General features: G+C 46.0%; 1 protein-coding gene across 2 annotated transcripts in view; it reads left to right on the forward strand.

The window, feature by feature from the left end:
* The first annotated feature begins 2,462 nt into the window (after positions 1-2,462).
* LOC127912174 (tripartite motif-containing protein 16-like) overlaps positions 2,463-12,396 on the forward strand; it is a 21,827-nt gene continuing 11,893 nt past the window's right edge. Inside the window, exons 1-2 of one of the 2 annotated variants that reach the window (XM_052481074.1) lie at positions 2,463-3,130; positions 3,543-3,638. In XM_052481074.1, coding sequence (XP_052337034.1) covers positions 2,534-3,130; positions 3,543-3,638 — 693 coding nt within the window. In that variant the 5' untranslated portion in view covers positions 2,463-2,533. The remainder of the gene's footprint in view (positions 3,131-3,542; positions 3,639-12,396) is intronic. The other variant, XM_052481075.1, reaches the window with a different exon arrangement.

Genomic DNA, 12,396 nt, shown 5'->3' on the forward strand with positions numbered 1-12,396 from the left:
GCAAATGCGCTACCATAAATGCTAATAGTATTAGTTAAAACTCAAACGTTCATTAAAATACACATGCAGGGTATTGAATTAAAGCTACACTCGTTGTGAATCCAGGCAACAAGTCAGATTTTTTAAATGCTTTTCGGCGAAAGCATGAGAAGCTATTATCTGATAGCATGTAACACCCCAAAAGACCCGCAGGGACGTAAACAAAATAATTAGCATAGTCAGACGCTACACAAACCGCACAAATAAAATAGAAAACATTCATTACCTTTGACCATCTTCTTTGTTGGCACTCCTAGATGTCCCATAATCACTATTGGGTCTTTTTTCCGATTAAATCGGTCCATATATAGCCTAGATATCGATCTATGAAGACTGTGTGATAAACAAAAAAAATTGCGTCTTATAACGTAACGTCATTTTTTTATTAAAAAAGTCGACGATAAACTTTCACAAAACACTTAGAAATACTTTTGTAATGCAACTTTAGGTATTAGTACACGTTAATAAGCGATAAAATTCATCAGGAGGCGATGTAAATTCTATAGCTGTCCGTCTCGAAAAGATGTCGGAGACCGGAGGATCGGTTCCCTGATTCAGTGTGGTTTGACCAAGAATCAAGGCTGAATCAAATGACAAGACTCTAGACATCATGTGGAAGCAGTAGGCACTGAAACCTCGGCCTCATGTAATTCGGTTCACTTTGAACAATTCCTGGAAGTAGCGCAAGGATATTTATTTCCATTTTCAGTGATCAGATTTTCTTGCACTTTTCGATGAAACCACGTTCTGTTATAGTCACAGCCGTGATTTAACCAGTTTTATAAACGTCTGAGTGTTTTCTATCCACACATACTAATCATATGCATATACTATATTCCTGGCCTGAGTAGCAGGGCGTTGAAATGTTGCACGATTTTTAACAGAATGTTCGAAAAAGTAGAGGGTCGACTGAGTTTTTAAGGACAGTGACATCAGAGCAATATACAATAAAGGATATAAAAGATGACATGTTTAGAGGGGTTGAACTCTGTATATGGCTCAGAGGGAGGTCAATCACTTTGTACCTTGACCTTAACACTGATAGCAGCAACAACAACCACAGCAGAGAAGTTGGCTGTCGACAGACAGACAGACAGACAGACAGACAGACAGACAGACAGACAGAGAGACATTTTACTATGACTGGATGAAGGGATGCAGTGTTGAATGCTTCCTTTAGGTCTCCTGATCTCTTGGGATTTAAAGAGGTTTCACCTAGTCAGCTCAGGGATTCAAACCAGCGACCTTTCAGTTACTGTCCCTAAACCACAAGGGAACATAGACAGAGGTTTCACCTAGTCAGCTCAGGGATTCAAACAAGCGACCTTTCAGTTACTGTCCCTAAACCACAAGGGAACATAGACAGACAGTCTCTAAACCACTAGGATACCTGTCACCTTGACAGTGTGTCTCTATACCTCTCAGTCTCTAAACCACTAGGATACCTGTCACTTTGACAGTGTGTCTCTGTACCTCTCAGTCTCTAAACCACTAGGATACCTGTCACCTTGACAGTGTGTCTCTGTACCTCTCAGTCTCTAAACCACTAGGATACCTGTCACCTTGACAGTGTGTCTCTGTACCTACCTCTCAGTCTCTAAACCACTAGGATACCTGTCACCTTGACAGTGTGTCTCTGTACCTCTCAGTCTCTAAACCACTAGGATACCTGTCACCTTGACAGTGTGTCTCTGTACCTCTCAGTCTCTAAACCACTAGGATACCTGTCACCTTGACAGTGTGTCTTTGTACCTCTCAGTCTCTAAACCACTAGGATACCTGTCACCTTGACAGTGTGTCTCTATACCTCTCAGTCTCTAAACCACTAGGATACCTGTCACCTTGACAGTGTGTCTCTGTACCTCTCAGTCTCTAAACCACTAGGATACCTGTCACCTTGACAGTGTGTCTCTGTACCTCTCAGTCTCTAAACCACTAAGATACCTGTCACCTTGACAGTGTGTCTCTCTACCTCTGTCTCTGAAGACACCCAGCCACGGTTAGGATTATTAGAGAAGCATTTCTTGCTGAAAGACAGTTTAATTTCATCTGGTTTCAGAAATAATGTATTGTATATGTTCATAACCCCGTCCACCTATAAGATGTGGGGGATCTGTATGACTAAGAAGAGACACAAAGAACTCTGACTTTAAAACTTCTTCTCTGAATTTTTAGTCCTAGATATGTCTAGTGGGTTACTGCTGAATATAGTACCTCTAACCCTGACCCTAGACCTGTCAGTAATAACCACACTGTAATGTAAAATATTACCTCATTCTCAATGATCAGTCAATACATACAGTATTCAGTAGACTTCTACCTCTCTGCACTCCTCCTTCTCTCATTCTCTCCCTCCAACCCCTCCCTCCCTCTAACCCCTCCCCTCTGGCAGAACTAGGAAGTCCCTCCAACTCGCACAAACTATTTTCTGAGGAAACAAAACTGATCTGAGTCTCTGTGTCGTCTGTCTGTGTGAGAGTGAACAACCGTCCAAATGGCTCAACAGGGAGTTCTGCTGGACCAGGACCAGTTCTGTTGTTCTGTCTGTCTGGATCTACTGAAGGAGCCGGTCACTACTGCATGTGGACACAATTACTGTAGAATCTGTATTGAGGGCTGCTGGGATCAGGATGTTCTGAAAGGGGTCTATAGCTGTCCTCAGTGCAGAGAGACCTTCACTCCAAGGCCTAATCTGAGGAAAAATAACATGTTGGCTGAGATGGTGGAGAAACTGAAGAAGACAGGACTCCAGGCTGTTCCCCCTCCTGCTCTGTGCTATGCTGGACCTGGAGATGTGGTGTGTGATGTCTGCACTGGGACCAGAAAGCAGAAAGCCCTCATGTCCTGTCTGGTGTGTCTGGCCTCTTACTGTGAGACTCACCTCCAACCTCACTATGAATCTCCTGCTTTGAAGAAGCACAAGCTGGTCAAAGCCACCGCACAACTACAGGAGAAGATCTGCTCTCATCATGACAAACTGCTGGAGGTTTACTGTTGTACCGATCAGCAGTGTATCTGTCTGCTGTGTGTGATGGATGGACATAAAGGCCATGATACAGTGTCAGCTGCAGCAGAGAGGACTGAGAAACAGGTAAGACCAGAACAACTTGTTGGTGGCTGTCTGATAAACAAAGAATTAAAGATACAGTAGGAACTAAATCTGTTTGAAAATGAGATCATTCAAATGAAATGGATCCACACATATGAACACAAACCTTGAGTATATTGAGTTTGTTACAAATGTATCACCATTTTCTAACGTCAAACACTATTATCATTCTGAATGGCCTTTTATGAGTCCAAAGTTCAGTCTCAACCCCTTGATACACGTAGGCCTACCATAAAAACTATAATCATTCACATAGCAACATAATATCATGTTGTAAAGGGACTTCCTCGGGATTGTAGACCTTCCTCTCTATGGGTCCTATGTCACATTTCTATACTATTGATCTACTGGACTAATAAAGCTTGATAGCTCATTGAAGAGTGATTCTCCACAGAGGCAGCTGGGGATGAGTCTGCAGAAGGTCCAGCAGAGATTCCAGGAGAGAGATAAGAGGCTGAAGGAGCTCCAACAGGCTGTGGAGTCTCTCAAGGTGAGTATTGTTGACCAGAGGAGACACACCATTTCACTTCTCTCCTCCAGTCAGAGAGAGAGAGAGAGAGAGGGGCCCCTATCCAATCCCACTGACCCCACTGTTGGGAACAGGCTGTCTGGACCCCTTTCAGAGAATAGACTGGTTCATGTAACCGACTGGGCTGCCTCATCACATAACCATGAGTAACCATGACTGACTCATGTCCCCTATACATTAAAATGGAACTGTCTCTCTCTCAATTGAATTAAATTCATAGGGCTTTATTGGCATGGAAATATATGTTTACATTGCCAAAGCAAGTGAAATAGACAATCAGAAATTAACAGTAAACATTACACATTTGGAAGGGATTTGGGGGATGGGGAAGGGTCTATTAGAAGTTAGTGGGACTTTTATTTTCTCAGAAGTACTGAGTTAGGTAGGAGGATTTCGAGTGGTGTAAACCGTGATTGAACACACTCCAGCACAGTAGGTAGCGCCATGCACCTTTAACGTTGGTTTGAGGACCTCCATTATATCATAGAAGAAGAAGTTGGTCTGTGAGGGTTTTGTTGTTCCTGAGGAGAGCTACTATTATTTTCTCTTTTGGTTTTCAAGTATTTTCAGAATGTATTAAAGCCAAAACTAAAGCTTCCCTAAACAATCCAATATATCAGTCAATATATTTTCTCTGTGATTTATTTTCTCTCCGTCAACCGTTCCATCGCATCTTAACCGTCTTACCGGGCGGGCACTAGGACCCGGGGGAGGCTGCTGCTGCAGAGGCTGCTGCACCGCTCGTGACTGTCAGTCCTCCTTGTAGCTCATTGGTTAAGCTGTGGTTCGAGACTGTTAACAGTTAACGGACAGGAAACGGCTCTGACAGGACACATTCATGTCGAGGCAGTGATGTGAATGTGTGGTAAGTTACAATAGAGAGAGAGAGTTTTCACTAAGTAATTATCTTTTTGTTTTCTCATGATTTGGTTGGGTCTAATTGTGCTGTTGTCCTGGGGCTCTGTAGGGTGTGTTTGTGTTTGTGAACAGAGCCCCAGGACCAGCTTGCTTCGGGGACTCTTCTCCAGGTTCATCTCTCTGTAGGTGATGGCTTTGTTATGGAAGGTTTGTGAATCGCTTCCTTTTAGGTGATTGTAGAATTTAATGGCTCTTTTCTGGATTTTGATAATTAGTGGGTATCGGCCTAATTCTGCTTTGCATGCATTATTTGGTGTTTTACGTTGTACACGGAGGATATTTTTGCAGAATTCTGCGTGCAGAGTCTCAATTTGGTGTTTGTCCAATTTTGTGAAGTCTTGGTTGGTGAACGGACCCCAGACCTCACAACCATAAAGGGCAATGGGCTCTATGACTGATTCAAGTATTTTTAGCCAAATCCTAATTGGTATGTTGAAATTTATGTTTCTTTTGATGGCATAGAATGCCCTTCTTGCCTTGTCTCTCAGATATTTCACAGCTTTGTGGAAGTTACCTGTGGCGCTGATGTTTAGGCCAAGGTATGTATAGTTTTTTGTGTGCTCTAGGGCAACAGTGTCTAGATGGAATTTGTATTTGTGGTCCTGGTGACTGGACCTTTTTTGGAATACCATTATTTTGGTCTTACTGAGATTTACTGTCAGGGCCCAGGTCTGACAATCTGTGCATAAGATCTAGGTGCTGCTGTTGGCCCTCCTTGGTTGGTGACAGAAGCACCAGATCATCAGCAAACAGCAGACATTTGACTTCGGATTCTAGCAGGGGAGGCCGGGTGCTGCAGACTTTTCTAGTGCCCGCGCCAATTCGTTGATATATATGTTGAAGAGGGTGGGGCTTAAGCTGCATCCCTGTCTAACCCCACGACCCTGTGTGAAGAAATGTGTGTTTTTGCCAATTTTAACCGCACACTTGTTGTTTGTGTACATGGATTTTATAATGTCATATGTTTTACCCCCAACACCACTTTCCATCAGTTTGTATAGCAGACCCTCATGCCAGATTGAGTCGAAGGCTTTTTTGAAATCAACAAAGCATCAGAAGACTTTGCCTTTGTTTTGGTTTGTTTGGTTGTCAATTAGGGTGTGCAGGGTGAATACATGGTCTGTTGTACGGTAATTTGGTAAAAAGCCAATTTGACATTTGCTCAGTACATTGTTTTCATTGAGGAAATGTACGAGTCTGCTGTTAATAATAAGGCATGAGGATTTTCCCAAGGTTACTGTTGACACATATTCCACGGTAGTTATTGGGGTCAAATTTGTCTCTACTTTTGTGGATTGGGGTGATCAGTCCTTGGTTCCAAATATTGGGGAAGATGCCAGAGCTAAGTATGATGTTAAAGAGTTTTAGTATAGCCAATTGGAATTTGTTGTCTGTATATTTGATCATTTCATTGAGGATACCATCGACACCACAGGCCTTTTTGGGTTGGAGGGTTTTTATTTTGTCCTGTAACTCATTCAATGTAATTGGAGAATCCAGTGGGTTCTGGTAGTCTTTAATAGTTGATTCTAAGATCTGTATTTGATCATGTATATGTTTTTGCTCTTTATTCTTTGTTATAGAACCAAAAGATTGGAGAAGTGGTTTACCCATACATCTCCATTTTGGAAAGATAATTCTTTGTGTTGTTGTTTGTTTAGTGTTTTCCAATTTTCCCAGAAGTGGTTAGAGTCTATGGATTCTTCAATTACATTGAGCTGATTTCTGACATGCTGTTCCTTCTTTTTCCGTAGTGTATTTCTGTATTGTTTTAGTGATTCACCATAGTGAAGGCGTAGACTCAGGTTTTCCGGGTCTCTATGTTTTTGGTTGGACAGGTTTCTCAATTTCTTTCTTAGATTTTTGCATTCTTCATCAAACCATTTGTCATTATTGTTAATTTTCTTCAGTTTTCTATTTGAGATTTTTAGATTTTTAGATTTGATAGGGAAGCTGAGAGGTCAAATATACTGTTAAGATTTTCTACTGCCAAGTTTACACCTTCACTATTACAGTGGAACGTTTTACCCAGGAAATTGTCTAAAAGGGATTGAATTTGTTGTTGCCTAATTGTTTTTTGGTAGGTTTTCAAACTGCATTCCTTCCATCTATAGCATGTCTTAATGTTACTCAGTTCCTTTGGCTTTGATGCCTCATGATGGAGTATTGCTCTGTTTAAGTAGACTGTGATTTTGCTGTGGTCTGATAGGGGTGTTAGTGGACTGACTGTGAACGCTCTGAGAGATTCTGGGTTGAGGTCAGTGATAAAGTAGTCTACAGTACTACTGCCAAGAGATGAGCTATAGGTGTACCTACCATAGGAGTCCCCTCGAAGCCTACCGTTGACTATGTACATACCCAGCGTGCGACAGAGCTGCAGGAGTTGTGACCCGTTTTTGTTGGTTATGTTGTCATAGTTGTGCCTAGGGGGCATATGTGGGAGGGGATGCTGTCACCTCCAGGCAGATGTTTGTCCCCCTGTGTGCTGAGGGTGTCAGGTTCTTGTCCGGTTCTGGCATTTAGGTCGCCACAGACTAGTACATGTCCCTGGGCCTGGAAATGATTGATTTCGCCCTCCAGGATGGAGAAGCTGTCTTCATTAAAATATGGGGATTCTAGTGGGGGATATAGGTAGCACACAGGAGGACATTTTTCTCTGTTAGGATAATTTCCTTTTGAATTTCGAGCCAAATGTAGAATGTTCCTGTTTTGATTAATTTAATGGAGTAAGTTAGGTCTGCTCTATACCAAATTAGCATACCCCCTGAGTCCCTTCCCTGTTTCACACCTGGTAGTTTGGTGGATGGGACTACCAGCTCTCTGTAACCTAGAGGGCAACCAGTGGGTATACCATATCTCCTCTATACCAGGTTTCTTGCAGGATGACAATGTCTGTATTACCGATTTCTTTGGTGAAGTCCGGGTTTCTGCTCTTTAGGCCAAAGGCAGATGACCTCAGGCCTTGGATATTCCAGGATAATATAGTGAAGGCTTTTTGTTCCATAGAGTTTGTCTACTTCCGGGTTGGAGCGAGCGGTCGCATTCGCACTTCGGTCCGCAGGTAGTATTACTTTTCATTACTTTTCATTACATTTCATTATAGTACAACGGTTTGATTTGTATAATCTTAGCAATTTGTTCTTAGCTAGCTACATAGCCGTCTTTGTATCAAAGATAATTGCGTAATTATCGTATTTCGTCGTCCTAACGTAGTCTACTGCAGCTAGCCACATAGCTAACGTCCACCCTATAGCAGCACCGTAGAAACTATTACACTCAAATGAACGACTTGATTAGTGTAGTGTTAGCTAGCTACATATTTGTCTTTGCTGTCTTCATATCCAAGATAATTGTGTAGTTTAGAGTGTGTAGTCTTAGAGTGATTATATTAATTTACCGAGGTTAGCTAGCCAGCTATTTGTCGTCCTTAACGTAGGAGACACTGCTAGCTAGCTAACAGCTAACAGCTAACAGCTAACAGCTAGCCAACAACAACCCGGTCGCATTCCGCTTCGCTCCACAGGTAGTATCACATTTTCATTTCATTTCATTACAGCACAACGGTTTGATTTGCTTGATCGTAGCTAGCTACATAGCTAGCTACATAGCCGTCCTTGTATCAAAGATAATTGTGTAGTCTAGAGCGATTTTCTAGGTTAGCTAGCCAGCTATTGTCGTTCTTTTAACGCAACGTAACGTAATCAACACTGCTAGCTAGCCAGCTAGCCCCGAATAGTAGCACTGTAGAAACTATTACACTCAACGGAACGACTTGATTAGTGTAGTGTCAACAACGCAGCCACTGCCAGCTAGCCTACTTCAGCAGTACTGTATCATTTTAATCATTTTAGTCAATAAGATTCTTGCTACGTAAGCTTAACTTTCTGAACATTCGAGACGTGTAGTCCACTTGTCATTCCAATCTCCTTGCATTAGTGTAGCCTCTTCTGTAGCCTGTCAACTATGTGTCTGTCTATCCCTGTTCTCTCCTCTCTGCACAGACCATACAAACGCTCCACACCGCGTGGCCGCGGCCACCTAATCTGGTGGTCCCAGCGCGCACGACCCACGTGGAGTTCCAGGTCTCCGGTAGCCTCTGGAACTGCCGATCTGCGGCCAACAAGGCAGAGTTCATCTCAGCCTATGCCTCCCTCCAGTCCCTCGACTTCTTGGCACTGACGGAAACATGGATCACCACAGATAACACTGCTACTCCTACTGCTCTCTCCTCGTCCGCCCACGTGTTCTCGCACACCCTGAGAGCTTCTGGTCAGCGGGGTGGTGGCACCGGGATCCTCATCTCTCCCAAGTGGTCATTCTCTCTTTCTCCCCTTACCCATCTGTCTATCGCCTCCTTTGAATTCCATGCTGTCACAGTTACCAGCCCTTTCAAGCTTAACATCCTTATCATTTATCGCCCTCCAGGTTCCTCGGAGAGTTCATCAATGAGCTTGATGCCTTGATAAGCTCCTTTCCTGAGGACGGCTCACCTCTCACAGTTCTGGGCGACTTTAACCTCCCCACGTCTACCTTTGACTCATTCCTCTCTGCCTCCTTCTTTCCACTCCTCTCCTCTTTTGACCTCACCCTCTCACCTTCCCCCCTACTCACAAGGCAGGCAATACGCTCGACCTCATCTTTACTAGATGCTGTTCTTCCACTAACCCCATTGCAACTCCCTCCAAGTCTCCGACCACTACCTTGTATCCTTTTCCCTCTCGCTCTCATCCAACACTTCCCACACTGCCCCTACTCGGATGGTATCGCGCCGTCCCAACCTTCGCTCTCTCTCCCCGCTATTCTCTCCTCTTCCATCCTATCATCTCTTCCCTCTGCTCAAACTTTCTCCAACCTATCTCCTGATTCTGCCTCCTCAACCCTCCTCTCCTCCCTTTCTGCATCCTTTGACTCTCTATGTCCCCTATCCTCCAGGCCGGCTCGGTCCTCCCCTCCCGCTCCGTGGCTCGACGACTCTGCATTGAACAGAACAGGGCTCCGGGCAGCCGAGCGGAAATGGAGGAAAACTCGCCTCCCTGCGGACCTGGCATCCTTTCACTCCCTCCTCTCTACATTTTCCTCCTCTGTCTCTGCTGCTAAAGCCACTTTCTACCACTCTAAATTCCAAGCATCTGCCACTAACCCTAGGAAGCTCTTTGCCACCTTCTCCTCCCTCCTGAATCCTCCTCCCCCCTCCTCCCTCTCTGCAGATGACTTCGTCAACCATTTTGAAAAGAAGGTCGACGACATCCGATCCTCGTTTGCTAAGTCAAACGACACCGCTGGTTCTGCTCACACTGCCCTACCCTGTGCTCTGACCTCTTTCTCCCCTCTCTCTCCAGATGAAATCTCGCGTCTTGTGACGGCCGGCCGCCCAACAACCTGCCCGCTTGACCTATCCCCTCCTCTCTTCTCCAGACCATTTCCAGAGACCTTCTCCCTTACCTCACCTCGCTCATCAACTCATCCCTGACCGCTGGCAACGTCCCTTCCGTCCTCAAGAGAGCGAGAGTTGCACCCCTTCTGAAAAAACCTACACTCGATCCCTCCGATGTCAACAACTACAGACCAGTATCCCTTTTTTCTTTTCTCTCCAAAACTCTTGAACGTGCTGTCCTTGGCCAGCTCTACCGCTATCTCTCTCAGAATGACCTTCTTGATCCAAATCAGTCAGGTTTCAAGACTAGTCATTCAACTGAGACTGCTCTTCTCTGCATCATGGAGGCGCTCCGCACTGCTAAAGCTAACTCTCTCTCCTCTGCTCTCATCCTTCTAGACCTATCGGCTGCCTTCGATACTGTGAACCATCAGATCCTCCTCTCCACCCTCTCCGAGTTGGGCATCTCCGGCGCTGCCCACGCTTGGATTGCGTCCTACCTGACAGGTCGCTCCTACCAGGTGGCGTGGCGAGAATCTGTCTCCTCACCACGCGCTCTCACCACTGGTGTCCCCAGGGCTCTGTTCTAGGCCCTCTCCTATTCTCGCTATACACCAAGTCACTTGGCTCTGTCATAACCTCACATGGTCTCTCCTATCATTGCTATGCAGACGACACACAATTAATCTTCTCCTTTCCCCCTTCTGATGACCAGGTGGCGAATCGCATCTCTGCATGTCTGGCAGACATATCAGTGTGGATGACGGATCACCACCTCAAGCTGAACCTCTGCAAGACGGAGCTGCTCTTCCTCCTGGGGAAGGACTGCCCGTTCCATGATCTCGCCATCACGGTTGACAACTCCATTGTGTCCTCCTCCCAGAGCGCTAAGAACCTTGGCGTGATCCTGGACAACACCCTGTCGTTCTCAACTAACATCAAGGCGGTGGCCCGTTCCTGTAGGTTCATGCTCTACAACATCCGCAGAGTACGACCCTGCCTCACACAGGAAGCGGCACAGGTCCTAATCCAGGCACTTGTCATCTCCCGTCTGGATTACTGCAACTCGCTGTTGGCTGGGCTCCCTGCCTGTGCCATTAAACCCCTACAACTCATCCAGAACGCCGCAGCCCGTCTGGTGTTCAACCTTCCCAAGTTCTCTCACGTCACCCCGCTCCTCCGCTCTCTCCACTGGCTTCCAGTTGAAGCTCGCATCCGCTACAAGACCATGGTGCTTGCCTACGGAGCTGCGAGGGGAACGGCACCTCAGTACCTCCAGGCTCTGATCAGGCCCTACACCCAAACAAGGGCACTGCGTTCATCCACCTCTGGCCTGCTCGCCTCCCTACCACTGAGGAAGTACAGTTCCCGCTCAGCCCAGTCAAAACTGTTCGCTGCTCTGGCCCCCCAATGGTGGAACAAACTCCCTCACGACGCCAGGACAGCGGAGTCAATCACCACCTTCCGGAGACACCTGAAACCCCACCTCTTTAAGGAATACCTAGGATAGGATAAGTAATCCGTCTCACCCCCCTAAAAGATTTAGATGCACTATTGTAAAGTGGCTGTTCCACTGGATGTCATAAGGTGAATGCACCAATTTGTAAGTCGCTCTGGATAAGAGCGTCTGCTAAATGACTTAAATGTAAATGTAAATGTAGAGTGTCCAATGTTGTTGGTCGTGGTTTGGCCTCAGGCCAGTAAGTGTGAGCAGAGCCTGCTGAGCATCTGGTACATGCCATTGGCTTGGGCGAGTGTGAGAGTGGGGGTTGGGACTGTTTGCCCGCTCACTACCTGGGCGTATGTGTGGCTTCCATGTTGAGGCCCTCTTTGCGGGGGTGGGGTGGGCAGGAGTGGCATAGGTCTGATCTGAGGGGGCTTAAATGGGGTGTGGGCATGGTTGACGTGGGGGGGTGTTGATTGGTTGGGGTGGGAGTGTGGATGTGTCTGGGTGTACTGCGGTCTGGATGTAATACCTCTTGGCGTGGGTCCTCTATGTGTAGGTCCAGGGGGGGTCCTGCAGATCTGGGAGGGTGTCTTGCTGGTCTGGGTGGGGAGTCTATTGATCTGTTGCTCCTGTGTGAAGTGTTGGGGATACGTTTGAGAGCGATGTCCTTTAGAGTCCTGGCAAAGGTGGGCACTGCTGCCTTGTAGAGGTGGACCTGGTCATAGAGGCTGTTCAAGTCCAGGTTGGAGTGGTGGGCCAGGAAAACATTTGGTTTTGAGGCACAGTCACGGGAAATACTTGCGTTTACCCGCTGTATTGTGGCAGGGTGGAAGTCTTTTCGTGGTAGTAGGGTGGAGATAACCACTTGTGCGTTGGGGAAAGTAGAAGAAGCCTTTTCAATCACTCCCTTCAGTGCTGTTGCCACCCTTTCCTGCTGTGCTCTCAGGTCGTTTGTGCCTGTGTGTATTATTATGTGGCTG

Source organism: Oncorhynchus keta, chromosome 26, assembly GCF_023373465.1.
Source record: "Oncorhynchus keta strain PuntledgeMale-10-30-2019 chromosome 26, Oket_V2, whole genome shotgun sequence".
In the NCBI taxonomy this organism is placed as follows: domain Eukaryota; kingdom Metazoa; phylum Chordata; class Actinopteri; order Salmoniformes; family Salmonidae; genus Oncorhynchus; species Oncorhynchus keta.